General features: G+C 41.3%; 1 protein-coding gene across 2 annotated transcripts in view; it reads right to left on the bottom strand.

Moving 5' to 3' along the window:
• CTSE (cathepsin E) overlaps positions 1–26,525 on the bottom strand; it is a 553,970-nt gene that overhangs the window by 334,032 nt on the left and 193,413 nt on the right. For both annotated transcript variants that reach the window (XR_012241707.1, XM_073615874.1), the window contains exon 4: positions 4,472–4,590. Coding sequence is in view for 1 of the 2 variants with exons in the window: in XM_073615874.1 (XP_073471975.1) it covers positions 4,472–4,590 (119 nt within the window). In the remaining variant the exon portion in view is untranslated. The remainder of the gene's footprint in view (positions 1–4,471; positions 4,591–26,525) is intronic.

Raw genomic sequence — 26,525 nt, 5'->3', positions numbered from 1 at the left:
CATAAGCACAATAATAACATGCAATGCCAAGCTGCGGTTTCAAAGGGAGCAAAGTCCTTTCTTGTATTAAGAGAGGTATGGACTCCAGAGAGAGATATCATTTTGCCTCTGTACAAATCATTAGTAAGACCTCATCTGGAATATGCAGTTCAGTTTTGGGCACCAGTTCTCAAAAAGGATATCGCCGAACTGGAGAACGTGCAGAGAAGGGTAACCAAACTGATAAGAGGCATGGAGGAACTCAGTTATGAGGAAGGATTAGAGGAACTAAATTTATTCTCTCTTGAGCTGAAGAGATTAAGGGGGGATATGATCAACATGTATAAATACATAAGTGGTCCATATAGTGAACTTGGTGTTGAGTTATTCATTTTAAGGTCATCACAGAGGACAAAGGGGCACTCTTTACGTCTAGAGGAAAAAAGATTTCATCTCCAAATACGATCTGATTTCTTCAAAATAAGAGCTGTGATAATGTGGATAGACTCCCTCCAGAAGTGGTTCTGGCCAGCTCGGTAGATTTTTTACACAGGCATTGCTTCAAGTCGTGTCAAAGTCATGGCAAAATCACGTCAAAATCACGGCAAAAATTGTGCAACTTCCAGGTCGCACAAGTGTGATGTGAAAGGGGTCTTACCTGGTTTGATGGACCCCACTAACAACAGGGGGTCAAACTTGCCTATTAATGTTAAAATGTATTACAGCTTGCAACCAGGACCATTCTTCATACGCTTCATCAGTCTCTCCAATTTAGATATCATAAAAAAGAGAAGTTAATACAGACCACAATCCACTATTTTGTTAAAAAACTTGTGAAAATACACTCACATGGCAGAAAGGGTAAAAGGGCTTTTCCACTATACAAAAAAACCTCAGCAAGATGGCGTCCTAGCTCTACCATAGGTTATGACATCACCGCTCACCTGACACATATCGCCCAATCATCTTTCTCAAAGGCCTATATAAATAGTGGTTTGCGGTCTGCACTCTCGCTTACTGTGAAGAAGCCTTTCTGTATTGGATCATGCTTTGATGGTTTTTTTTTTTTCTTTCTTTTTTTTTCTCTGTTGGTTGAACTGGTGGACTTGTGTCTTTTTTCAACCAGATTAACTATGTAACCTAACAACATCTTTACTTGCTGACCCCTTCGAAGCTTCTAAAGCTGCCAATAGATCCAGGCAATTGGAGGCCCTCCCGCCATCGACCATCCACCATTTCAGAGATTTTCTGATCCCTGCTGGGAGAAGGATTGGCTATTGTAACCATTGGCTGTTTCCATTGCTGGAGATAAGAGAACTGCAGATGCCACTTATACCAAAGGGCTCATGGCATGACTGCTGTTGTAGAGTATAGAAACCCCAGAAAATTCATGCAGGATCCAACTTGGCGCAAAGGCTTGGACATGAAATGATAAGTCATTCTATGAATCTAAAAAATGTTGTCTAGAAATACCTTCACCTTCACTGTATCGAACCACACTACAGTTATCCCTTGTCAAGAACTTGTTCATTGTGGCAAATAATATCATCTCTGGAGCTAGAAATGAGCAGCAAATTATCCAAGTAGTGATTAATTTAAATTTTCTGCATACAAAGAAGAGCTACTATTATTAAAACTCCTTGGAGCTGTTGCTAGCCAAAACTAGAAACACATGAATTGATATTCCTTGTGTAGGGTTGCAAATCTCGGCAGCCTGCAATAACCTTGCTTAGATGTCTCATCCACAGTCCAATGCTTCAGTCATAAAGCACTTTAAATGCTGTAAATTTTACTAGGTCCATTGCCTATTCAGCCGCAAAGCCTAGAGATAGTTTTAGCTCTTCTAACTGTTTATTAATAGGCTCTCTCTCCATTCCCTACTTCAATAGCATCCCAATATACAACAACATATACTACAACTTGAGGGCTCTGGCCATAAATGTCAAAGCCACAGCTGGTTTGCATGCTGTATCTGCATGTAAATTGTCTTGTAATCAAAGTCCATCAAACTCTTGATTGTTCTAGGAGTGCGTATATAAATTAAAAAAAGGACCATTAGTGTTCGAAGATCCCCTCTCACATTAGAGTTCTCAGAGCCATCTCACATCACTGTCATACCCTATATTAGCACAGCAGATTTAGATTTACGCAAATCGATATACTGCTGCACATTCCAACTGCTTGTTGAATGAAAGAGCACACTTTTTGGGATTCCAAATTCTTACCTGTCACTACCTCCTTCATACAGGAACTGCAAAGTTGCTTTGAAGATAAGGAACATTTGCCACAGGCTCTACACATACATGTACCACATATCATGTACCACCATGGCACAGTGGTGTAGTGGGTAGCACTCTTGCCTAGCAGTAAAAAGGGTCACTGGTTCGAATCCCAACCATGACACTACCTGCCTGGAGTTTGCATGTTCTCCCTGTGCCTGCGTGGGTTTCCTCCGGGTACTCCTGTTTCCTCCCACATTCCAAAGACATGCTGGTAGGTTAATTGGCTTCTGTACATAATTGGCCCCTAGTATATGCATGTGATTTGGGGACCTTGGATTGTGGGCTCCTTGAGGGTAGGGATCGATGTATGTGTGGAGCGCTGCGTAAATTGACGGCACTATATGGGCACCTTAAATAAATAGGGATAATTGTAGAAACGCACCCACACTCACTCAGGTTGAACTGGATGGATTGGTGTCTTTATTTAACCTTACTAACTATGCTTTAGGATGACAGAATTAATAATGATTTCCCTCTACTGTCCTAAGTTCAGTAACATTGCAATGTGTGTTGACATGAAGCTTTCATGAGGAGACCCAAATCTTTGATAGTGATAAGACCTTCCGGCTGCTAGATAGCTACCCGATTGCTTGACTGTCTCTCATGCGTCCATGCCAGTCACCTGGATTTTTTTTTTTAATGGCAAGATTTCTTTCCTTGGAATACACAAAAGAATAACATTGAAAAAGGCTCTAAACCACATCCACCTATTTAAGCCAGGCACACAACATCCCATCTCCCGCACTAAGGGAGTGCTCAGCTTCAAGGAGATGTATTCTCCACAGCAGAGAGCTATCCACTCAGGCAAGCCATTCTTGGTGGGAAAAATGAAGGGGGGTTTTCCAACCCCTTGTCCTCCTGTGCAAGACAGAGAAAAGAACATAAAGGGGGAGTTGAACCCCTTCACACCTAAGGGTAAAACAAATCTAAAAACCTAAGCTCAATTTTGCAACTTTGAGATGTGTTAGTAAAACTGTACATATCGTCACAACTACTTAGTGTATCAAGGTGGATTATACCTTGGTTTTTTCAGGACAAATTGGGCTTTCTTTTTGTGGTAAATGGTAATCGATATCTCCTGATTGTTTTTAATTAGCAAAGGAAAACTGGTCCAAAATAGTAAAAAAATGTAGCTATATATTTCTTGCTAATTTATCACCATAAATTTATCACCAAAGAACAACCCAAAATGAATTCTCCTGCTCCTGATGATTGCAGTGATACCACATATGTGTATGTTAGTTGTTGGACTCTGATACAAGTTAAATTTTTTTTATTCTACACAAAATATGCTGACCGTGACCTTTGACCCACCCTTGACCATAACAATAACCCTGGCAACCTTGATCTTGTTATTTTTTTCTTTATTTTTAATTTTTTTTTTTTATTCTTTATTTTTAATTTATATTTTATTTCATACATTTTTTTTTTACACACTTGGATTGTTTACAATTCCTCTCCTGTAAGAAGAGGAATATACAATGTATCATTCTCTTCATTCAGAAGAGGAAGGACATTCAAGGGCGGGCTCACTATGATAGCCAATCAGAAGCTATCACAGTGATCAGGTGACCCAGAACTGACAGTCCCAGGTCCCAATCATTAGTATGAGGCCCCAGTCTCTGTGCTGGGAACACGCTGTGTGCACATCTGGGGCCCATGGAAAAAAACACTTCCGTGAGGCTGCATATATGTGTGCTGTTGGTACGAAGGGGTTAAGGTCAGTTTTTTATGAGCTACAAAAGCATTGTCCTGAGGGGGTCAGGGGTAAGAGTTGATTCCAGAATTAGCTCATACAGGCTTATTTTAAACATCAGTTGAAAAAAAACTACTAATTAAAAATAAGAATTTTTCATCATTTGCTTATTTTTTGTGGTAGGATTGTGGCAGGTTTACCTTAGGAAGGTAAACTATTACAGTTTACATTCAGTCACTGGCATTTGGGTTCCTTTTTCACTAGTTCTTTTCAACATTAGAGGTTATTTTGTGGACATTTTAAGAAACAGTAGAATGTAATACAGACATATAATCACACACATAGGTTGGACTTAATGGACTTGTGTCTTTTTTCAACCTCACCCACTATGTAACTATGTAAATAGTGTATCCAGAATTTCTAAAGAACTGGTCAGGATATTTTACTAAACTGCAATGGATAATTCTCAAGGAACATGTCACTTTTTGTTTCTCACAGTATGGATTACACTTACAGTAACTTGATCGATTCCTAGTATGCCTGTTAAGTTGCCAGTCCCATACTGAATAAAGAAAGCTTCACCATTGGAAACATAGGTGGTAGATTCACTTGGTCGGTACCTGTTGTGTTTTGCTGCATAAAACAGAAAAACAGTTACTAGTTGCAGTATGATATTATACGAATGTTAATTACAGCCCAACAAACATATCTTTGTAGACGCCTCTCTCTTATTTTCATGTATAGAAATAAACACAGACTAAAAAGTTGTACCTCCAGCCTTGAGAGGTTCTTTCGTCTTGGAATGTACAATTTATCTCTTAGAGATTCCGATCTCCTAAACGTAATTTCTGTATATTCTTTTATGTGTTTGGCGACTTTATCATCTGCCCTTAATAGATACCAGAATTTGTTCATTGTTTTGCGAACTTGACTTTGCTGCCGAGAGTAACATGTAATCAATCTTACAGTACTGTCTTCTGTTCTTTGTTTGGACCCATGTATCAGGGAGTTTCTGTCTTGCCCTCTTTGTTTGGTCTTTCTCTCATTGTATACTTCCCCCACTGTGTGCCTCCTACGTGTGCATTCCCATTGTTAAATGTGTCACCTATTGTTTCTTTCTGACTGGTAATCCTCTTGGAGATGTGATTAGTATTGTGTCCACTTTATCTCATTACCGAACCATTATGGGATGTTTTTGTGTTTATGGTTATGTTAATTAATTTATTACTAATATGGTACACAGGTTCTCTGCCCCTTCCTATGTGCCAAACGCTGCGCTCATGGGACTAAAGCTTCACTCTAAGCAGCCGCTTTAAATAATCAGAACAGTGCAAAATAATAAATGATTCACTATAAACCCACCCTCACAAATAGTGAAATCAAATAGCAGCGCTAAACTCAAATTAACCTAAAATTGGGTATGAAAATTAGAAGTGACAAACTAATTAACACCACCCTCTAAAAACACAATGTGACCTTATGCTTATAATCAACATACAATGTGTGAAACATCTGTGTAATAAACTATATCAAAAACTAATAGCAAACATATAAAATCCAATAATCAGGGAGACGTAGTGATATGAGTGATAGTCCATAACATAATATGGTACAGATTTTCAGTGACACAATCTTCCACCACACCGCTGTGATTTGTGACTTCCACTCCCCTTCAGCGAGCAAACTCACCAGCTCCTCTTGCCTTACACTCTCGTGTTCGGCTCACAGGCTTTTTCCCACACAGTAGGGGGCAAAGTAGTAACCTCCAATCAATCCCCATTTAGTATCCAGAGTATATATGCAAACGCTCTCTCCACATGAAAAAAAGGAAGGCGAACCAATGGTGCAGTAACGCAATAAACTTTAATTAAAACAACACTCTCCTCCACCATTGAACTCACGTTTCACAAACTTCAATCAAGCAAAGAGGCACAGCAACCATGGTCATCACCAAAAAAACTCTCCAAACGAGAAAATGGACGTATGGTGGTCACGGCGGACCCAGGTAGCTCGATAGTCGGTGACACTCTCACCCGTTCCCTGGAGTCTCCTGGAGCCGCTTCCCCGCTTACTCGTATGGCGCTTCCTGTCACAGCGTCCTACTTCAAGCACGTTAGATTGCCGTATAGCCACGCCCTGACATGTTTCGTCACGAAGGACTTAATCATGGGATTGGCTAAATGGTCTGGCAATCTTTCTTATATACCCTCCCATCGTATAACGAGTGGCGTTGATGACATGCGCTTGCGCGCTCCCTGTGTCTCCGCTCGCACCATACGTATACATAGCTTTGTATTGAAAGGTCAACATACATTTAAAATCTATAAGTACTGCAAATACTACAATATATCACTATAAGGCGACAATAGCTGATTAGTAGTCGCGCAATCCACCCATAGAGAGCGCGAATCACCAATCCTATTTGCAAACTCTATATATTGCAAATATAAAGTGACAATTATAGAATATGAGTTATACAATATATAAAATTTTATAAAATATAGATAAACTTAAAATTAAAAATAAACGGTTGGATATACATAAAAAAAAGGCTTAACCCATTATGGTATACACCAAATTATTCCATCATATGGACACCCTCGATATACCTAATGAAACACACTTCCTATCTAAAATCATACCTCCTTAACTACTCAAAGACAATTGGTTATCACATACCGACGGTCTCCCCCATTTTTTACCCTCACCTATAGGTGATCTCATAATTGCGTTGGTGTTACAGATTCACAACCTATCAACTTTTCACGGTGAGGGTGAGGTAAAACAGGACCTCAACTGTTCCCTCAATAGTTATTAATAAAACAGTTGAGGTCCAGTTCTATATTCAAACCCCCGGGAAAAAGACATCTCAAAAGGTATATCCATCGAGTTTCTCGTTGGGCTAGATCTCTTATCCTGTTTGAGCCCCTCCACGATGGATATACAATGTCTATCCCACAAAACTGGAGTAAACTCGGGTCCTGATTATGTCTTTCCTTAAAATGGAGGGACACACTGTGATATTTGAAACCATTTTTGATATTTGTTAGATGCTCAGAAATACGAACCCTCAATAGTCTTTTTGTGCGCCCTACATAGAACAGGCCGCATGGGCACCACATCAAGTACACCACATATGATGAATTACATGTGATGAACTCCTTTATTTCAAATGTTTCATTTACTTGATTAGTGATGCTCTTCATGCTCCTGTTCCTAATTCTCACTGTCCTGCAACACACGCACTTTCTGCATGGGAAGAAGCCATTAAGATTTATTTTAATTAATGGTCGGCCTGGTGGATCAAGGATTTTTTTCACCACTTTGTCTCCAAAACTAGGGGCCCTTCTGTAAATAAACTTGGGAGTTTCTGGTAGCATCTCTCCTAGATGTCGGTCCCTATGGAGAATATACCAATATTTTTTGAAAATCATCTCAATCTCTCTGTACTGGCTATGGTAGTTCGATATAAATCCCCATTGATGTTTCTTGTCAGATCTGGTCCTTTTTTGTTTTTTAAAACGTCCTCCCTTGGTATATTGGCCACCCGCTCTATGACCTCATCCACAGACTTTTCTGAATACCCCTTCTGAAGGAATCTCTCCTTCAGCACATTTGCCTGTGCATAATACTTCCCTTGTTCAGTACAATTCCGACGGACCCTCAACAGTTGTCCCTTCGGAATGTTCTTTATCCACACAGGGTGGTGTCCACTCCTGATGGACAAAAAACGATTCAGGTCCGTTGGTTTAAAGTACACGCATGTTGCCAGAGAGTGATCCTTCCTTTCAATGGTCACGTCCAAAAAGTTGACGCTCGTATCACTAATCTGGGCTTCCAATTTAGGTTAAGCCTTTTTTATATGTATATCCAACCATTTATTTTTATTTTTAATTTTAAGTTTATCTATATTTTATAAAATTTTATATATTGTATAACTCATATTCTATAATTGTCACCCTATATTTGCAATATATAGCGTTTGCAAATAGGATTGGTGATTCGTGCTCTCTATGGGTGATTGCGCGACTACTAATCAGCTATTGTCACCACCAGTGTCATCAACGCCGCTCGTTATACGATGGGAGGGTATATAAGAAAGATTGCCAGACCGTTTAGCCAATCCCATGATTAAGTCCTTCGTGACGAAACATGTCGGGGCGTGGCTATACGGCAATCTAACGTGCTTGACGTAGGACGCCGTGACAGGAAGCGCCATACGAGTAAGCGGGGAAGCGGCTCCAGGAGACTCCAGGGAACGGGTGAGAGTGTCACCGACTATCGAGCTACCTGGGTCCGCCGTGACCACCATACGTCCATTTTCTCGTTTGGAGAGTTTTTTTGGTGATGACCATGGTTGCTGTGCCTCTTTGCTTGATTGAAGTTTGTGAAATGTGAGTTCAATGGTGGAGGAGAGTGTTGTTTTAATTAAAGTTTATTGTGTTACTGCACTATTTGTTCGCCTTCCTTTTTTTCATGTGGAGAGAGCGTTTGCATATATACTCTGGATACTAAATGGGGATTGATTGGAGGTTACTACTTTGCCCCCTACTGTGTGGGAAAAAGCCTGTGAGCCGAACACGAGAGTGTAAGGCAAGAGGAGCTGGTGAGTTTCCTCGCTGAAGGGGAGTGGAAGTCACAAATCACAGCGGTGTGGTGGAAGATTGTGCCACTGAAGATCTGTACCATATTATGTTATGGACTATCACTCATATCACTACGTCTCCCTGATTATTGGATTTTATATGTTTGCTATTAGTTTTTGATATAGTTTATTACACAGATGTTTCACACATTGTATGTTGATTATAAGCATAAGGTCACATTGTGTTGTTAGAGGGTGGTGTTAATTAGTTTGTCACTTCTAATTTTCACACACAATTTTAGGTTAATTTGAGTTTAGCGCTGCTATTTGATTTCACTATTTGTGAGGGCGGGTTTATAGTGAATCATTTATTATTTTGCACTGTTCTGATTATTTAAAGCAGCTGCTTAGAGTGAGGCTTTAGTCCCATGAGCGCAGCGTTTGGCACATAGGAAGGGGCGGAGAACCTGTGTACCATATTAGTGATACATTTCGTGAGTATATTTTAACGCTTGCAACCATGGAGGTTTTCAATTTTCTTACCAACAGACAAATGAATCCAGATAGTATCTTTTCAGCCAACCAAGAGATGACTGAAAATGATGAGGATGTATCCAGCATGCTCAAAAGTTTAGAAAGTCTATTGGAAAAACAGATTAAAACTTGGTGGGATGTGTTCACGTTCACACACTATCAAAAGGAAAAATTGATTTTTAGAAGCCTGAGGTGGGATGTTCCCCCTCAGGATGGTCTTGAGGACCAGTGTTTTATGAATGAATGGTTGGAATTTTTTAACAGAGTGGGGAGGGAGTTACAAGATTTGGTGCTTACTAGAAAACAAGTAAAATTGGGGAAACTCAATGAACAAATTAGTACCATTCGTAGTAAATTGGAACCAATGAACGAGTCAAACCAGATGAAAGAATTTAACAACAATATGAAGAAAAAACTTGAAAAAGTTGACCGAGACACACAAAGGAAAAAGGTCAGAAAGTACAATAGGGATGCGGCTGATTTTAAGAATAATAAGATCTACGCATGGCAGACCCTACTCCAGGCACTAATGAGGCCCCTGTACAAACCAAAAGAAATAGTAAATTAATTAATGTCCCTAAAAATGATCAAAGTAAAAAAGCTGGGAGTAAGAGAGGTGAAGATAGGAATGAACAGGGTGCATCGGGGCACACCAATTATTATCCCCCCACACAGTATAGAGGGAACCAACATAGTGGTTATTACTGTTCACCTAAACCACCTCAGCTAGTGAGCGGTGGCCAGTATTCGAATTACAATCAGGATGAATGGAATGGCCCCCATATGGAGAGAATCAATCATGGAGGAGGTCAGTATAGACAACAGAACCATGGTATGTACCACCAGTATTCGCCATTTAATCATGGTGATGGGAGAAGTCCTATACCAGTACATAATAGGTATCTGCCTTTGGATGGGGACTATAATGCACCCCAGTACCAGCAACAAGGCCCCCCACCTTTTTTAGGCCAGTGAGGGAGGAGGGGGAGGGGAGGGGGGACACCAAGAGGAAAGAGTCATCCAGTGAACAACAGGGAAGGGATGAACGAGCCACAGCAATATGGAAACAAGGGAGTGGGACCATTCCCAAGAGGCGAAGGGGCTGCCGAGCGGGACGACGGCAACAACCCAAAAAAGAGAATGAGGGACATGTAAATACTGGCATTTACAACCTGAGTGAAGTGACATTGAATGCTAAAGAGATGAATATATTAAATCTGGGTCTTAAATGTGCTCCCAGGAAAGTGTTGAATAAATTTGAAGTATTCATTGACACACATAAATTTATTAGGACCCTTAACCTCAAAAAATATTTTTTAAGTCACCCAGTAGTGTCTGCCAATAATGCCACGTCATCTTTAAATAAAGTTTATAGTGGCCTGAGGAACAAATCGGTATTTAATCTCCAAAACTCTAATAATCATTATGTGGAGGTATTTAAAAATCTGGTTTTGAAAGATCTAGATGCCATTAATGTGAAAGAGGAAGTGAATCCAAAGTACATTAATGAGGGAATTAGGTCATTAGAAAAACGGAATAATAATATTGTACGCCCAGCTGACAAGGGAGGAGGGGTGGTTATTCTGGATAAGTCCTTTTATCACAGGCAACTCTCAGATATGTTAAGTGACCACTCCACATATGAGAGGTTAACCACTGACCCTAGAGAGAAATGTAGAGAACAATTAAACTCACTTGTTGAGTGGGGTTATGCTATTAATGCCCTGAATCTCAAAGAAAAAAGGTATATGGTCCCTAGTGCCTGTAGGATTCCAGTGATATACACACTCCCCAAAATCCACAAGGACGCTAAACTACCCCCAGCACGCCCGATTGTGAACGGGATAGGGTCTGTCACGGCAAGGTTGGGAGAGTACCTAGATAGGTTTCTCCAGCCAAGTGTGAAAACCACTAGGGCTTATTTGAGAGACGCTACCGATCTGCTTCAAAGATTGGGGGAGATATATCTAAATCCTACTGCTGAAATCTTTTTGGTGACAGCAGACGTGTCTTCATTGTACATGATCATTCAACATGAGGATGCGTCTCTGTCACTGAACTGGGCCCTGAGTAAGAGGGAGGACATCCCTGACATGCAGAAGCGATTTGTGGGTCAGGCCCTAAGCTTCTGCATGTCGCATAATTATTTTTGGTGGAATGGGCACTTCTTCTCCCAGCAGGTTGGCGTGGCTATGGGAGCTAAATATGCCCCTAGCCTCGCCAACCTGTTTATGGCTGAGTGGGAGGACAGGTATATTTTTAGTGGATCTTGCCCTCAACTTAAATTCTACCGAAGGTTCATAGACGACCTCCTGTTCATTTGGGAGGGGTCTAGGGAATCTGTAGATGAATTTTTAAAGTACCTTAATACTAATAATAACAACATTAAATTGGAAGCCCAGATTAGTGATACGAGCGTCAACTTTTTGGACGTGACCATTGAAAGGAAGGATCACTCTCTGGCAACATGCGTGTACTTTAAACCAACGGACCGGAATAGTTTTTTGTCCATCAGGAGTGGACACCACCCTGTGTGGATAAAGAACATTCCGAAGGGACAACTGTTGAGGGTCCATCGGAATTGTACTGAACAAGGGAAGTATTATGCACAGGCAAATGTGCTGAAGGAGAGATTCCTTCAGAAGGGGTATTCAGAAAAGTCTGTGGATGAGGTCATAGAGCGGGTGGCCAATATACCAAGGGAGGACATTTTAAAAAACAAAGAAAGGACCAGATCTGACGAGAAACATCAATGGGGATTTATATCGAACTACCATAGCCAGTACAGAGAGATTGAGATGATTTTCAAAAAATATTGGTATATTCTCCGTAGGGACCGACTACAGAAGTATTTACAGAAGGGCCCCTAGTTTTGGAGACAAAGTGGTGAAAAAAATCCTTGATCCACCAGGCCGACCATCAATTAAAATAAATCTTAATGGCTTCTTCCCATGCAGAAAGTGCGTGTGTTGCAGGACAGTGAGGATTAGGAACAGGAGCATGAAGAGCATCACTAATCAAGTAAATGAAACATTTGAAATAAAGGAGTTCATCACATGTAATTCATCATATGTGGTGTACTTGATGTGGTGCCCATGCGGCCTGTTCTATGTAGGGCGCACAAAAAGACTATTGAGGGTCCGTATTTCTGAGCATCTAACAAATATCAAAAATGGTTTCAAATATCACAGTGTGTCCCTCCATTTTAAGGAAAAACATAATCAGGACCCGAGTTTACTCCATTTTTGTGGGATAGACATTGTATATCCATCGTGGAGGGGCTCAAACAGGATAAGAGATCTATCCAAACGAGAAACTCGATGGATATACCTTTTGAGATGTCTTTTTCCTGGGGGTTTGAATATAGAACTGGACCTCAACTGTTTTATTAATAACTATTGAGGGAACAGTTGAGGTCCTGTTTTACTTCACCCTCATCGTGAAAAGTTGATAGGTTGTGAATCTGTAACACCAACGCAATTATGACATCACCTATAAGTGGGGGTAAAAAATGGGGGAGACCGTCGGTATGTGATAACCGATTGTCTTTGAGTAGTTAAGGAGGTGTGATTTTAGATAGGAAGTGTGTTTCATTAGGTATATCGAGGGTGTCCATATGATGGAATAATTTGGTGTATACCATAATGGGTTAAGCCTTTTTTATATGTATATCCAACCATTTATTTTTATTTTTAATTTTAAGTTTATCTATATTTTATAAAATTTTATATATTGTATAACTCATATTCTATAATTGTCACCCTTTATTTTCAATATATAGCGTTTGCAAATAGGATTGGTGATTCGCACTCTCTATGGGTGGATTGCGCGACTACTAATCAGCTATTGTAGCCTTATAGTGATATATTGTAGTATTTGCAGTACTTATAGATTTTAAATGTATGTTGACTTTTCAATACAAAGCAATGTATACGTAAGGTGCGAGCGGAGACACAGGGAGCGCGCAAGCGCAGTGTCATCAACGCCGCTCGTTATACGATGGGAGGGTATATAAGAAAGATTGCCAGACCGTTTAGCCAATCCCATGATTAAGTCCTTCGTGACGAAACATGTCGGGGCATGGCTATACGGCAATCTAACGTGCTTGACGTAGGACGCTGTGACAGGAAGCGCCATAGTTGTAGGCAGGGAAGTGGCTCCAGGAGACTCCAGGGAACGGGTGAGAGTGTCACCGACTTTCGAGCTACCTGGGTCCGCCGTGACCACCATACATCCATTTTCTCGTTTGGAGAGTTTTTTTGGTGATGACCATGGTTGCTGTGCCTCTTTGCTTGATTGAAGTTTGTGAAATGTGAGTTCAATGGTGGAGGAGAGTGTTGTTTTAATTAAAGTTTATTGCGTTACTGCACTATTGGTTCGCCTTCCTTTTTTTCATGTGGAGAGAGCGTTTGCATATATACTCTGGATACTAAACGGGGATTGATTGGAGGTTACTACTTTGCCCCCTACTGTGTGGGAAAAAGCCAGTGAGCCGAACACGAGAGTGTAAGGCAAGAGGAGCTGGTGAGTTTGCTCGCTGAAGGGGAGTGGAAGTCACAAATCACAGCGGTGTGGTGGAAGATTGTGTCACTGAAGATCTGTACCATATTATGTTATGGACTATCACTCATATCACTACGTCTCCCTGATTATTGGATTTTATATGTTTGCTATTAGTTTTTGATATAGTTTATTACACAGATGTTTCACACATTGTATGTTGATTATAAGCATAAGGTCACATTGTGTTGTTAGAAGGTGGTGTTAATTAGTTTGTCACTTCTAATTTTCACACACAATTTTAGGTTAATTTGAGTTTAGCGCTGCTATTTGATTTCACTATTTGTGAGGGCGGGTTTATAGTGAATCATTAATTAATTTATTGTTGAATTAGATCACTGTTAGTTGTTAATGTGATTGCTGTTTGAAGTTTGCAGTGTTCATGTGGTGACTGCCCTATTTTTGAAGTGTATAAAAACCTGTATTTCTGTTCAAGAAACAGTCTTTTATTTGGTTTTTACCTCATTGTGTGTCTGTGTACAATGCTTAGGGTAAAGGACTGGTATTAGCTCTTGGTCTGCTGGAAGGGTTTAGAGGGCAGGAGACACTGTTTGGCAGAAGCACCCAGGTGGTGTGCCAGGTGGTCTGTCACATTTGGTGGAATTGGTGGGAGGCTTCCTGCAGTCTGGGACATCCAAACCACTACCAGGATCTGAGGTACAGTTAGCAGAAGAGGAGAAGTACAGATACTAGCTGCCATGGAAGAGGAATTTGGAAGAAGGCTGCGAGAGATCCAGGTGCAGCACAAGAGACCAGTCCCAGTGCAGGTCCTGCTGGGATGGCTTCACACTCACGAGCATCTAATTCAGCACCCTCCCAAACCCTGTCTAATCCTTCTGTTGATTTGGCTAATGCACTTTCCATTTCTTTTCAAACACCTACTACCTCAAAGGTAAGTCTGATTAATTCCTCCACAACAGCAGGAGTTGATCTACGTACAGCACCTATTTTATTTTATTTTTTTCCTCCAGTTATGCTGGATGTCAGAAAGGGCTCGAACACAGAAATACAAGAACCCAAAACTCCTCTGAACTAGACAAACTAGATGTAATAAATCTTTCATCACAGGCTCTGATCAAATTGAGGTATTATCGCTAGGATTACTTTTTTGTCCAACTAAAAGGATTGATAAATTTGAGTTGATTGAAGATGTTAATCTTTTCACTCAGAAATTAATGTATAAAACAATATTTGACAATAATCAGGAACCTTTATCAAAAGGTCCCCCTAGTGAATTATGGAAACATTTTTCAATGGAAGACTTAAAATCCATCAATGATTTGATGGATCTCTGGGAGGAGGGAAACCCACCGGAGGGCTCGCTCCCACTGGAGATTATCTCCGATGTGGGTGGACCCCCCGTTGAGCTCTGTTTCCTACCACCCAAACTTTATAAACCTAAATCTCAAGCTTTTCCTCTTCCTCAAGCTAATCCCAATATTTGGGCTTTCACCCAGCAAGTAGTTAATGAGATTCAAAGCACTAGATGGAAAACCCCAGCAATCCTCAGTCTCAGTCCAATGCAAAATTTGGCCTTGGACTAATTAAAAAAGAACCCCGATTTAGTTATAAAACCTTCAGATAAGGGTGGTAACATCCTGGTAATGAAGGTGGCCCAGTATGAACAAATGGTTTTGAACATACTGGACAACCAAGAATAGTATAGAAGTATACCTGAGATCTACTTGGAAAGAATGACAAATACGTTTAGCGGCCTCATTAATGGGGCCTTTCTAAAAGGCACCATCGATAAAAAAAACCTCTTGAATTCCTTGATGTTAGAACTCCAAGAACTCCAACTTTGTATGCGCTGCTCAAAATTCATAAAAGCTTAAAAGAACCGCCAGGGAGACCCATAGTGTCAGGGAATGGATGTCTAACTGAACCCTCTAGTCAATTAATTGATGATTATCTAAGACCCCATGTGAAAGCACTTACTTCACATATTCAGTATACCAGTGACCTTATTCGAGCTTTAGATGGCATTGATATGCCAGAAGGAGCTTGGTTGGTGGCTCTTGACGTGGAGGCTCTCTACAACTCCATCCCCCATGATTGGGGGGTGCAGGTTGTGAAGACCTTCCTATCAGAGTGTGGTACAACAGCAGGCCTTTACAGTTAATTTATTTTGGCACTGTTGCAATTTATTTTGATGAACAATGTTTTCCTGTTTGGGCGCTCCCACTACCTTCAGGTGCAGGGGGTTGCGATGGGGACTCATTGTGCCCCATCATATGCCAACCTGTACCTGGGGGGGAGCATGATCTATTCTCAAGAGAGGACTTGCAGGAGTATTTGGGCAATGTATCCGTGTGGAAGAGATTTATTGGTGATGTTTTCTTTATTTGGTTGGGGTCCTTGGAGGGTTTGATGGGCTTCTTGGAAGCCTTAAAAACTAATGATTACAATCTTAAGTTTACATCTACCTTTCATCAAAGGACCGTGAATTTCCTGCATATGGAGATCTCCAAAAATGAGGATGGTAGCTTGGGCTCCACCCTGTATAGAAAACCATCATCGGGTAATACTATTCCTAATGCTAGGAGCTCCCACCCAGCATCATTGGTATAGAGTATACCATATAGTCAATACTTGCGCTTAAAGCGCAATTGTTCCAAGCAGGATGACATTATAAGAGAGTCAAAAGCATTGCAGCAATGTCTGAGAAAGAGAGGGCATAGTAATAATTTACTAAAGAGGGACTATCAGCGGGCTAACGGGCAAGACAGAAACTCCCTGATACATGGGTCCAAACGAAGAAAAGAAGACAGTACTGCAAGATTGATTGCCCATTACTCTGAGTGGCAAAGTCAAGTTTGCAAAATAATGGACAAATTCTGGTATCTATTAAGGGCAGACGATAAAGTCGCCAAATACATGAAAGAATATCCAGAAATTACTTTTAGGAGATCGGAATCTCTAAGAGATAAATTGTACATTCAAAGACAAAAGAACCTCTCAAGGCTGGGGGTACTGGCATGTGTGGCAAATGCAATTTTTGCAAATATATCTGGCAGGCACAAGAAATTTTGTTGCCTAATGGCAGAATGTATAAACCTAATTTCTTTGCTAATTGCCAATCGATAGGCATTGTAAATTACATGGAATGCCAATGTGGAATGTTTTATGTTGGAAAGACCAAGAGGCCTTTTTTCCACAGAATAAGGGACCACATTATATTGGTTAATGCAAGGAAATTTGAGAGCCCTATCAGTTGCCACATGGGACTCTAACACCATTTTGATGCTACAAAGATGAGGTTTTTTGCCTTGGAATACATCCCCCTAAATGAAAGAGGGGGTGATGTGGGCAAATTGTTGTTACAACGAGAAACAAAATGGATCTTTAATTTGTCTGCTATTAAGCTCCCGGGGCTTAATGATGCATTGAGTTTCAAGACATTTTTTTTTATAGGGCCTGTCATAATATGGGGACTATTTGTTTCCCATGGATGTTTGGGGCTTCTTTGTGCCTCATTGCCTATCGCCCACCATACATCTATAAATTAAGGGGGCTACTGTAATGGTCAGTTCATATTTTCAATGTACAAAATTCTTTTAAATAGTTTTTTGTAAAGTTCCTCTGATGGTTGGCACTCTGATCTCTGGTTTAGGTCCTTGATATCCACTTATAATCTGGGTGTGGTCCAATTGAGTGGGTGTTTATTTTAATGCTTGGAGCGAGTTCCCGAATATAGGTGATTCCATTTTAGATTTGTGATCTGACAATGGGGTAGTTTGCCCTTGTGTAATCATTTAGTTCTGGAGTATATCCTTCCTATTGTTATAATATTACCCCTCCCCCTTCCCATAAAATAGTTTTCACCCTTTTTTGAAAAAATATGAAAATGAACCAAAGCGCTAAAGGATGAAAGTAAGTGAAAAACGTCATGTATGTGTTAATATGGATAAAGAAAACTAATTGCTTTACCACAAAATTAAAGCAGCTGCAATGTGAAATTGGTGTGAACAATTAATAAATGATAAAAAAGTATACTGCGCTAAATGCTAAAAAATTACATACAGGTAATAGATATTGGTCATACACTGGTAACAATTAATAAAATTAATAAAACAGTCCCCAGTGAAAAAAAGGTGCTCATGCTAATGGAACAGTATCCAGTGCTGTGACTTGAATAATAGATGGTTCTGTGCTTCTTAAGTGCTTCTTAAGTGCTTAAATAGGGTGCCCCCCCCTGTTGGATGTGCACTCACCCCTGGGAGTGGACAAACTATCGCTATTTAGGTCAAATGCGCGTGCGGGGCGACCCCTGTGGATGTCCTCTGGTCCGTGCTTCTTAAGTGCTTAAATAGGGTGCCCCACCTGTTGGATGTGCACTCACCCCTGGGAGTGGACAAACTATCGCTATTTAGGTCAAATGCACGTGCGGGGCGACCCCTGTGGATGTCCTCTGGTCCGATGATTAGCTGCGGTGAATGTTCATCATATAAATAGATATAATAGAAAAATCCTCATTGTGCAGTACCTTTGATAAAGAGCTTTTTATTCCAAAAAAAATAAAGGTATTCGACTCACATGTATGAGTGTCTAATGTCCTGGCACCCGGAGTGAACAGCAGTTATAAGTAAATCCATGAAATCTGCCTGATTAGTTCATACAGCCGCTGGCTCAGTGAAGGCTTGATTTCCGGGTTGAATGTGTGGGCTGAAGTGTGTCACGATAACGTGACTCAACCTCTATGCATTTTGGCCTATCAGATTGGCCGTCCTCAGGAAGTTACCTGAGGACGGTAACTGGCTGAGTAAGGGAGAAACGGATTTTCTAAAATGACTGCGGCGGGTTTGGGCATGCGTGGAACGGCTCCGCAGGTAATTCAGCTCCATGTCTTCTTGTTGATTAGGCAATAATGACTTGTATCCCAGCGGTGACATCAGACTTTGCAGGGATTAGGTGGGTATTTAAAAGCTCAAAAGCCAGGAGAGATTGCTGTGGCTGATCACCCTGTTACCTGTAAGATTATCAAACCAAGCTAAAAAGTAAGTTACCAATTGTTTGATTCTGGCAGCTAGATCTCAGCTCCTTGTTGATGATATGCCATAATCTTGATACTTACCTGTTATTGTTTTTTAGGGGTTTATCCCTTTGGGATAGACCAATCATTTTGATCTTCCCTGCGTTAAAGGTATCATATTAATACTAAATTGAGGAACATTGGTACTCTCAGAGAAGGAAGTGCTCAGGTATGAATTGTTTGCTATATCTATTTTTATATTTATTAAAAAAGTTTTAGATTTTATAGAAAATCCCGTGATGAATTATATTTTGTAGATGGCACAGTCTCTTTGAAGTTTGCTGCCAGCACATGAAGTTTGCGTTTTGGGAAGGATATTTCTTACTATAACAGGGTAGATTCAAGCTGACTTGGTCTAAGTTGCAAATGATTTTCTTAGGTGACACCAAGATTTATGGATCTCAGTTATATGATTTTTCAGATGTGATTACAGGGTTATTGTTACCCCCTAATTTTTGGCACACAGACACCTCATTGGAGCTCTTGATGGGCTCTGAGGAATCCTTGGAGCCGTGATCTTTTAAAGGGGTGAGAGTGCTTCCATTAGACAATCTATATGTTATGTTGATTATGTAAATATATGATTTATTGAATCCGATAAGGACCTCTTTGAGGTCTTTATGTGCATTATTATTGATTTTTTTATTATTATTTTTTATTTTATTAAAATTTATTTTTTGCCTTTTGTTCTGTGTTTTAGTGGTAATGTATTAGGGTCCTACAAAAGCTCCAGAAGAAGCCACAATTGTGGTGAAACATGTAGAGGCAACCATTCTTTTGTATTGTGACCACTAGGGCTTTATTGTGCTCTTTTTTTATATATGAAATTGTTTTTCTTTTCTAAATTATGTTTATTTAATAAAAATTATATATTTTTGTAATATCAATTTTCATTGATTGTGTGCACCTTCAAACTCCAATTTTGTGCTTGCTAATATTTGAACTAATTTAAAGGAGGTGGTGTATATAGTGAAATCTCCAACCTCAAATATCTAATTTATGCTAGGATGGTATGATTCTGTCCGCCAGCAACTCTGGAAAGATGCGCTAGACCACGAGCAGCGCCACTAGGGAAAAATTCTCCCCTCCATCCAGTAAAGGTACTGGTCGCAGTAAGTATGAAACAATGTCGCACTACTAGTGATAAAACTTAAAAGTAGGTAAAAAATAGTAAAGCAGCTGGCATAAACAGTATAGTAAACTGCACAAACAAGTAAAGAGATAAAAAATGCAGCGCTAGTGTGTAACAAAGTGCGAAAGTGAAGTATCACCTCACGTGCAAATATAAAGCTGACAGGAATAACCTCTTCATAAGATATTTGCCACATCAAGATGGAAATATTGAAGGAATGGGTACGCTTACCATGAGAAGTAGACACACTCACCATACGTCGGTGGGTCAATCAGGTGTTTGGATTCAACAATCCGGCAGATATTTGATGGAAGGTGAGTGTGTCAGGTTTTTCCTGTCACATACAGTGGTTGATTTACTATGATCTACAGGCATCATCTACACATGGGACTTTATTTCATTTTACTGAAGAATCTCCCATATATTTTTTGGTTTATCACAGACAGTTTTAGTTGCAGTTTTTTTTTTTTGCTGTCTTACATGGACATTTTCACCTACCTGTGACAAACTTTCCTGATTTGTTTGTCCTTTTGTTGTTGTATATTGTTCACGTTGATATCTGACCTACAAGTTACTATCAGCTTTATATTTGCACGTGAGGTGATACTTCAATTTCGCACATTACACACTAGCACTGCATTTTTTATCTTTTCACTGGTCGCAGTATGAAGTTCTGGTACTGTTGGTGGAGGAACAACCACACAAGGAGTAGACAGCTGAGTTATATAGGCTGGCCCAGGCAGAGATGCAGCTGGACGAGAGCTACAGAGCTCTTACCTGGCATGTAGCCCAAGTTTGCACTTGAACAACAGATGACAGCCCCAGGCCACCTGGCTTTGGCTACGGCGGCCTGGGGCTGTTGTAATGGAGGCTGTTAGAGGACATAGCTGCGGGTGGAGGTGGACAAAGCACACTGTTACTTGCAAATGCAGCAAGACTTACCTTGAAGAACCTGTTTCTGCAAGGGATAAGCTTGGATGGAGGAATGCATCTGTATTTTACTGAAGAATCTCCCATATATTTTTTGGTTTATCACAGACAGTTTTAGTTGCAGTTTTTTTTTTTTTTTTTTGCTGTCTTACATGGACATTTTCACCTACCTGTGACAAACTTTCCTGATTTGTTTGTCCTTTTGTTGTTGTATATTGTTCACGTTGATATCTGACCTACAAGTTACTATCAGCTTTATATTTGCACGTGAGGTGATACTTCACTTTCGCACATTACACACTAGCGCTGCATTTTTCATCTTTTCACTGGTCACAGTATGAAGTTCTGGTACTGTTGTTGGAGGAATAACCACACAAGGAGTAGACAGATGAGTTATATAGGCTGGTCCGGGCAGAGATGCAGCTGGACGAGAGCTACAGAGCTCTTACCTGGCATGTAGTCCAAGTTTGCACTTGAACAACAGATGACAGCCCAGGCCACCTGGCTTTGGCTACAGCGGCCTGGGGCTGTTGTAATGGAGGCTGTTAGAGAACATAGCTGCGGGTGGAGGTGGACAAAGCACACTGTTACTTGCAGATGCAGCAAGACTTACCTTGAAGAACCTGTTTCTGCAAGGGATAAGCTTGGATGAAGGTATGCATCTGTACAGCAGCTGGATGAGGGTACGGGAGATAGAGCAGCTGGCTCATCACCCCAGTGGAAGTTCAAGGACCGGGGAGAGGCGGAAGCCATCCTCACTCCCCAGCAGCAGTTTCACAGTCCATGAGAGGAGTTGGTCATCCTCCCTCCCCAGCGGCAGATCCACATTCCAGGAGAGGAGGTGGTCGTCCTCACTCCCCAGCAGCAGATCCACAGCCTGGGAGTGGAGGAAGCCATCCTCTCTCCCCCACAGTCAGCCAGAGCAGGGGAAACTGTCTTCCCTCCCCATCAAGGATCTGTGTACCTAAGACACAGTACCAGAGTAATGTAATCCCAGCAGCTGGATAAGGGTATGGTTATAAATAAAGTTGCGCTAAATTAAATAATCTCTTTAAAGAGACCAAGTGGAGGTGAAACAAACAAAATAAATCAATCGAATAATACAAACATATGCAGTAAATAAATTGAATATTGAAAGTAAGTGTCCATATGCATCAATAGTGCATTGTGAAATACAAAAATAAAAATATGAAAATAAAATGAATGGATGAGGGTATGGGAGATGGAGCAGCCGGTTCATCACCCCAGCGGCAGTTCAAGAACCCGGGAGAGGAAGGAAGCCATCCTCATTCCCAAGCAGCAGATCCACAGTCTGGGAGAGGAGGTGGTCGTCCTCATTCCCCAGTGGCAATCCGAGATGCAGGGAGGGGAGGAAGCCATTCTCCATTCATGCTCCAGTCGCGGTTCCAGGAATGTCCATGACCGTCGGGTCCGGAGGACCCGGAACATCACAGAACGGGGTAAATGGCCAATGACAGCGGCTCTTTACCACGTGATTGCTCCATCCAATGACGGAGCGATCAGTTGTCAGTATTTACAGTTAGTGTACTGTGTCCTCTGCACAGTGTGCACCTAAAGCTACCTGAAGACAATTGCTGTTGTTCTGATCCTATTCATACCACAGGCAGGCAGCTGCAGTATTTACAGTTAGTGTACTGTGTCCTCTGCACAATGTGCACCTAAAGCTACCTGAAGAAAATTGGTGGTGTTGTTCTGATCCTATTCATACCACAGGCAGGCAGCTACAATATTTACAGTTAGTGTACTGTGTCCTCTGCACAGTGTGCACCTAAAGCTACCTGAAGAAAATTGGTGGTGTTCTTCTGATCCTATTAGTACCACAGGCAGGCAGCTACAGTATTTACAGTTAGTGTACTGTGTCCTCTGCACAGTGTGCACCTAAAGCTACCTGAAGACAATTGCAGTTGTTCTGATCCTATTAATACCACAGGCAGGCAGCTGCAGTATTTACAGTTAGTGTACTGTGTCCTCTGCACAGTGTGCACCTAAAGCTACCTGAAGAAAATTGATGGTGTTCTTCTGATCCAATTATTACCACAGGCAGGCAGCTGCAGTATTTACAGTTAGTGTACTGTGTCCTCTGCACAGTGTGCACCTAAAGCTACCTGAAGAAAATTGGCAGTGTTCTTCTGATCCTATTAGTACCACAGGCAGGCAGCTGCAGTATTTACAGTTAGTGTACTGTGTCCTCTGCACAGTGTGCACCTAAAGCTACCTGAAGAAAATTGATGGTGTTCTTCTGATCCAATTATTACCACAGGCAGGCAGCTGCAGTATTTACAGTTAGTGTACTGTGTCCTCTGCACAGTGTGCACCTAAAGCTACCTGAAGAAAATTGGCAGTGTTCTTCTGATCCTATTAGTACCACAGGCAGGCAGCTGCAGTATTTACAGTTAGTGTACTGTGTCCTCTGCACAGTGTGCACCTAAAGCTACCTGAAAACAATTGCTGTTGCTCTGATCCTATTCATACCATAGGCAGGCAGCTGCAGTATTTACAGCTAGTGTACTATTTCCTCTGCTCAGTGTGCACCTAAAGCTACCTGAAGAAAATTGGTGGTGTTCTTCTGATCCTATTAGTACACAGGCAGGCAGCTGCAGTATTTACAGTTAGAGTACTGTGTCCTCTGCACTGTGCGCACCTAAAGCTACCTAAAGAAAATTCTGATCCTATTAGTACCACAGGCAGGCAGCTACAGTATTTACAGTTAGTGTACTGTGTCCTCTGCACAGTGTGCACCTAAAGCTACCTGAAGACAATTGCAGTTGTTCTGATCCTATTAATACCACAGGCAGGCAGCTGCAGTATTTACAGTTAGTGTACTGTGTCCTCTGCACAGTGTGCACCTAAAGCTACCTGAAGAAAATTGATGGTGTTCTTCTGATCCAATTATTACCACAGGCAGGCAGCTGCAGTATTTACAGTTAGTGTACTGTGTCCTCTGCACAGTGTGCACCTAAAGCTACCTGAAGAACATTGGCAGTGTTCTTCTGATCCTATTAGTACCACAGGCAGGCAGCTGCAGTATTTACAGTTAGTGTACTGTGTCCTCTGCACAGTGTGCACCTAAAGCTACCTGAAAACAATTGCTGTTGCTCTGATCCTATTCATACCATAGGCAGGCAGCTGCAGTATTTACAGCTAGTGTACTATTTCCTCTGCTCAGTGTGCACCTAAAGCTACCTGAAGAAAATTGGTGGTGTTCTTCTGATCCTATTAGTACACAGGCAGGCAGCTGCAGTATTTACAGTTAGAGTACTGTGTCCTCTGCACTGTGCGCACCTAAAGCTACCTAAAGAAAATTCTGATCCTATTAATACCACAGGCAGGCAGCTGCAGTATTTACAGTTAGTGTACTGTGTCCTTTGCACAGTGTGCACCTAAAGCTACCTGAAGACAATTGCAGTTGTTCTGATCCTATTAATACTACAGGCAGGCAGCTGCAGTATTTACAGTTAGTGTACTGTGTCCTCTGCACAGTGTGCACCTAAAGTTACCTGAAGAAAATTGATGGTGTTCTTCTGATCCAATTATTACCACAGGCAGGCAGCTGCAGTATTTACAGTTAGTGTACTGTGTCCTCTGCACAGTGTGCACCTAAAGCTACCTGAAGAAAATTGGCAGTGTTCTTCTGATCCTATTAGTACCACAGGCAGGCAGCTGCAGTATTTACAGTTAGTGTAATGTGTCCTCTGCACAGTGTGCACCTAAAGCTACCTGAAAACAATTGCTGTTGCTCTGATCCTATTCATACCACAGGCAGGCAGCTGCAGTATTTACAGCTAGTGTACTATTTCCTCTGCTCAGTGTGCACCTAAAGCTACCTGAAGAAAATTGGTGGTGTTCTTCTGATCCTATTAGTACACAGGCAGGCAGCTGCAGTATTTACAGTTAGAGTACTGTGTCCTCTGCACTGTGCGCACCTAAAGCTACCTAAAGAAAATTCTGATCCTATTAATACCACAGGCAGGCAGCTGCAGTATTTACAGTTAGTGTACTGTGTCCTTTGCACAGTGTGCACCTAAAGCTACCTGAAGACAATTGCAGTTGTTCTGATACAATTATTACCACAGGCAGGCAGCTGCAGTATTTACAGTTAGTGTACTGTGTCCTCTGCACAATGTGCACCTAAAGCTACCTGAAGAAAATTGGCAGTGTTCTTCTGATCCTATTAGTACCACAGTCAGGCAGCTGCAGTATTTACAGTTAGTGTACTGTGTCCTCTGCACAGTGTGCACCTAAAGCTACCTGAAGACAATTGCTGTTGTTCTGATCCTATTCAAACCACAGGCAGGCAGCTGCAGTATTTACAGTTAGTGTACTATTTCCTCTGCTCAGTGTGCACCTAAGCTACCTGAAGAAAATTGTTGGTGTTCTTCTGATCCTATTAGTACCACAGGCTGGCAGCTACAATATTTACAGTTAGTGTACTGTGTCCTCTGCACAGTGTACACCTAAAGCTACCAGAAGGAAATTGGTGGTGTTCTACTGAACCTATTAGTACACAGGCAGGCAGCTGCAGTATTTACAGTTAGAGTACTGTGTCCTCTGCACAGTGCGCACCTAAATCTACCTGAAGAAAATTCTGATCCTATTAGTACCACAGGCAGGCAGCTGCAGTATTTACAGTTAGTGTACTGTGTCATCTGCACAGTGTGCACCTAAAGCTACCTGAAGACAATTGCAGTTGTTCTGATCCTATTAATACCACAGGCAGGCAGCTGCAGTATTTACAGTTAGTGTACTGTGTCCTCTGCACAGTGTGCACCTAAAGCTACCTGAAGAAAATTGATGGTGTTCTTCTGATCCAATTATTAACACAGGCAGGCAGCTGCAGTATTTACAGTTAGTGTACTGTGTCCTCTGCACAATGTACACCTAAAGCTACCTGAGGAAAATTGGTAGTGTTCTTCTGATCCTATTAGTACCACAGGCAGGCAGCTGCAGTATTTACTGTTAGTGTACTGTGTCCTCTGCACAGTGTGCACCTAAAGCTACCTGAAGACAAATGCTGTTGTTCTGATCCTATTCATACCACAGGCAGGCAGCTGCAGTATTTACAGTTAGTGTACTATTTCCTCTGCTCAGTGTGCACCTAAAGTTACCTGAAGAAAATTGATGGTGTTCTTCTGATCCTATTAGTACCATAGGCAGGCAGCTACAATATTTACAGTTAGTGTACTGTGTCCTCTGCACAGTGTACACCTAAAGCTACCTGAAGAAAATTGGTGGTATTCTTCTGATCCTATTAGTAAACAGGCAGGCAGCTGCAGTATTTACAGTCAGAGTACTGTGTCCTCTGCACAGTGTGCACCTAAAGCTACCTGAAGAAAATTCTGATCCTATTAGTACCACAGGCAGGCAGCTGCAGTATTTACAGTTAGTGTACTGTGTCCTCTGCACAGTCTGCACCTAAAGCTACCTGAAGACAATTGCTGTTGTTCTGATCCTATTCATACCACAGGCAGGCAGCTGCAGTATTTACAGTTAGTGTACTGTGTCCTCTGCACAGTGTGCACCTAAAGCTACCTGAAGAAAATTGGTGGTGTTCTTCTGATCCTATTAGTTCCACAGGCAGGCAGCTGCAGTATTTACAGTTAGTGTACTGTGTCCTCTGCACAGTGTGCACCTAAAGCTACCTGAAGACAATTGCTGTTGTTCTGATCCTATTCATACCACAGGCAGGCAGCTGCAGTATTTACAGTTAGTGTACTGTGTCCTCTGCACAGTGTGCACCTAAAGCTACCTGAAGAAAATTGGTGGTGTTCTTCTGA

This window comes from Aquarana catesbeiana, linkage group LG02, assembly GCF_042186555.1.
Source record: "Aquarana catesbeiana isolate 2022-GZ linkage group LG02, ASM4218655v1, whole genome shotgun sequence".
In the NCBI taxonomy this organism is placed as follows: Eukaryota; Metazoa; Chordata; class Amphibia; order Anura; family Ranidae; genus Aquarana; species Aquarana catesbeiana.
Note: the sequence above shows the minus strand (reverse complement) of the source record. Positions and strands in the feature narration are given on the sequence as shown.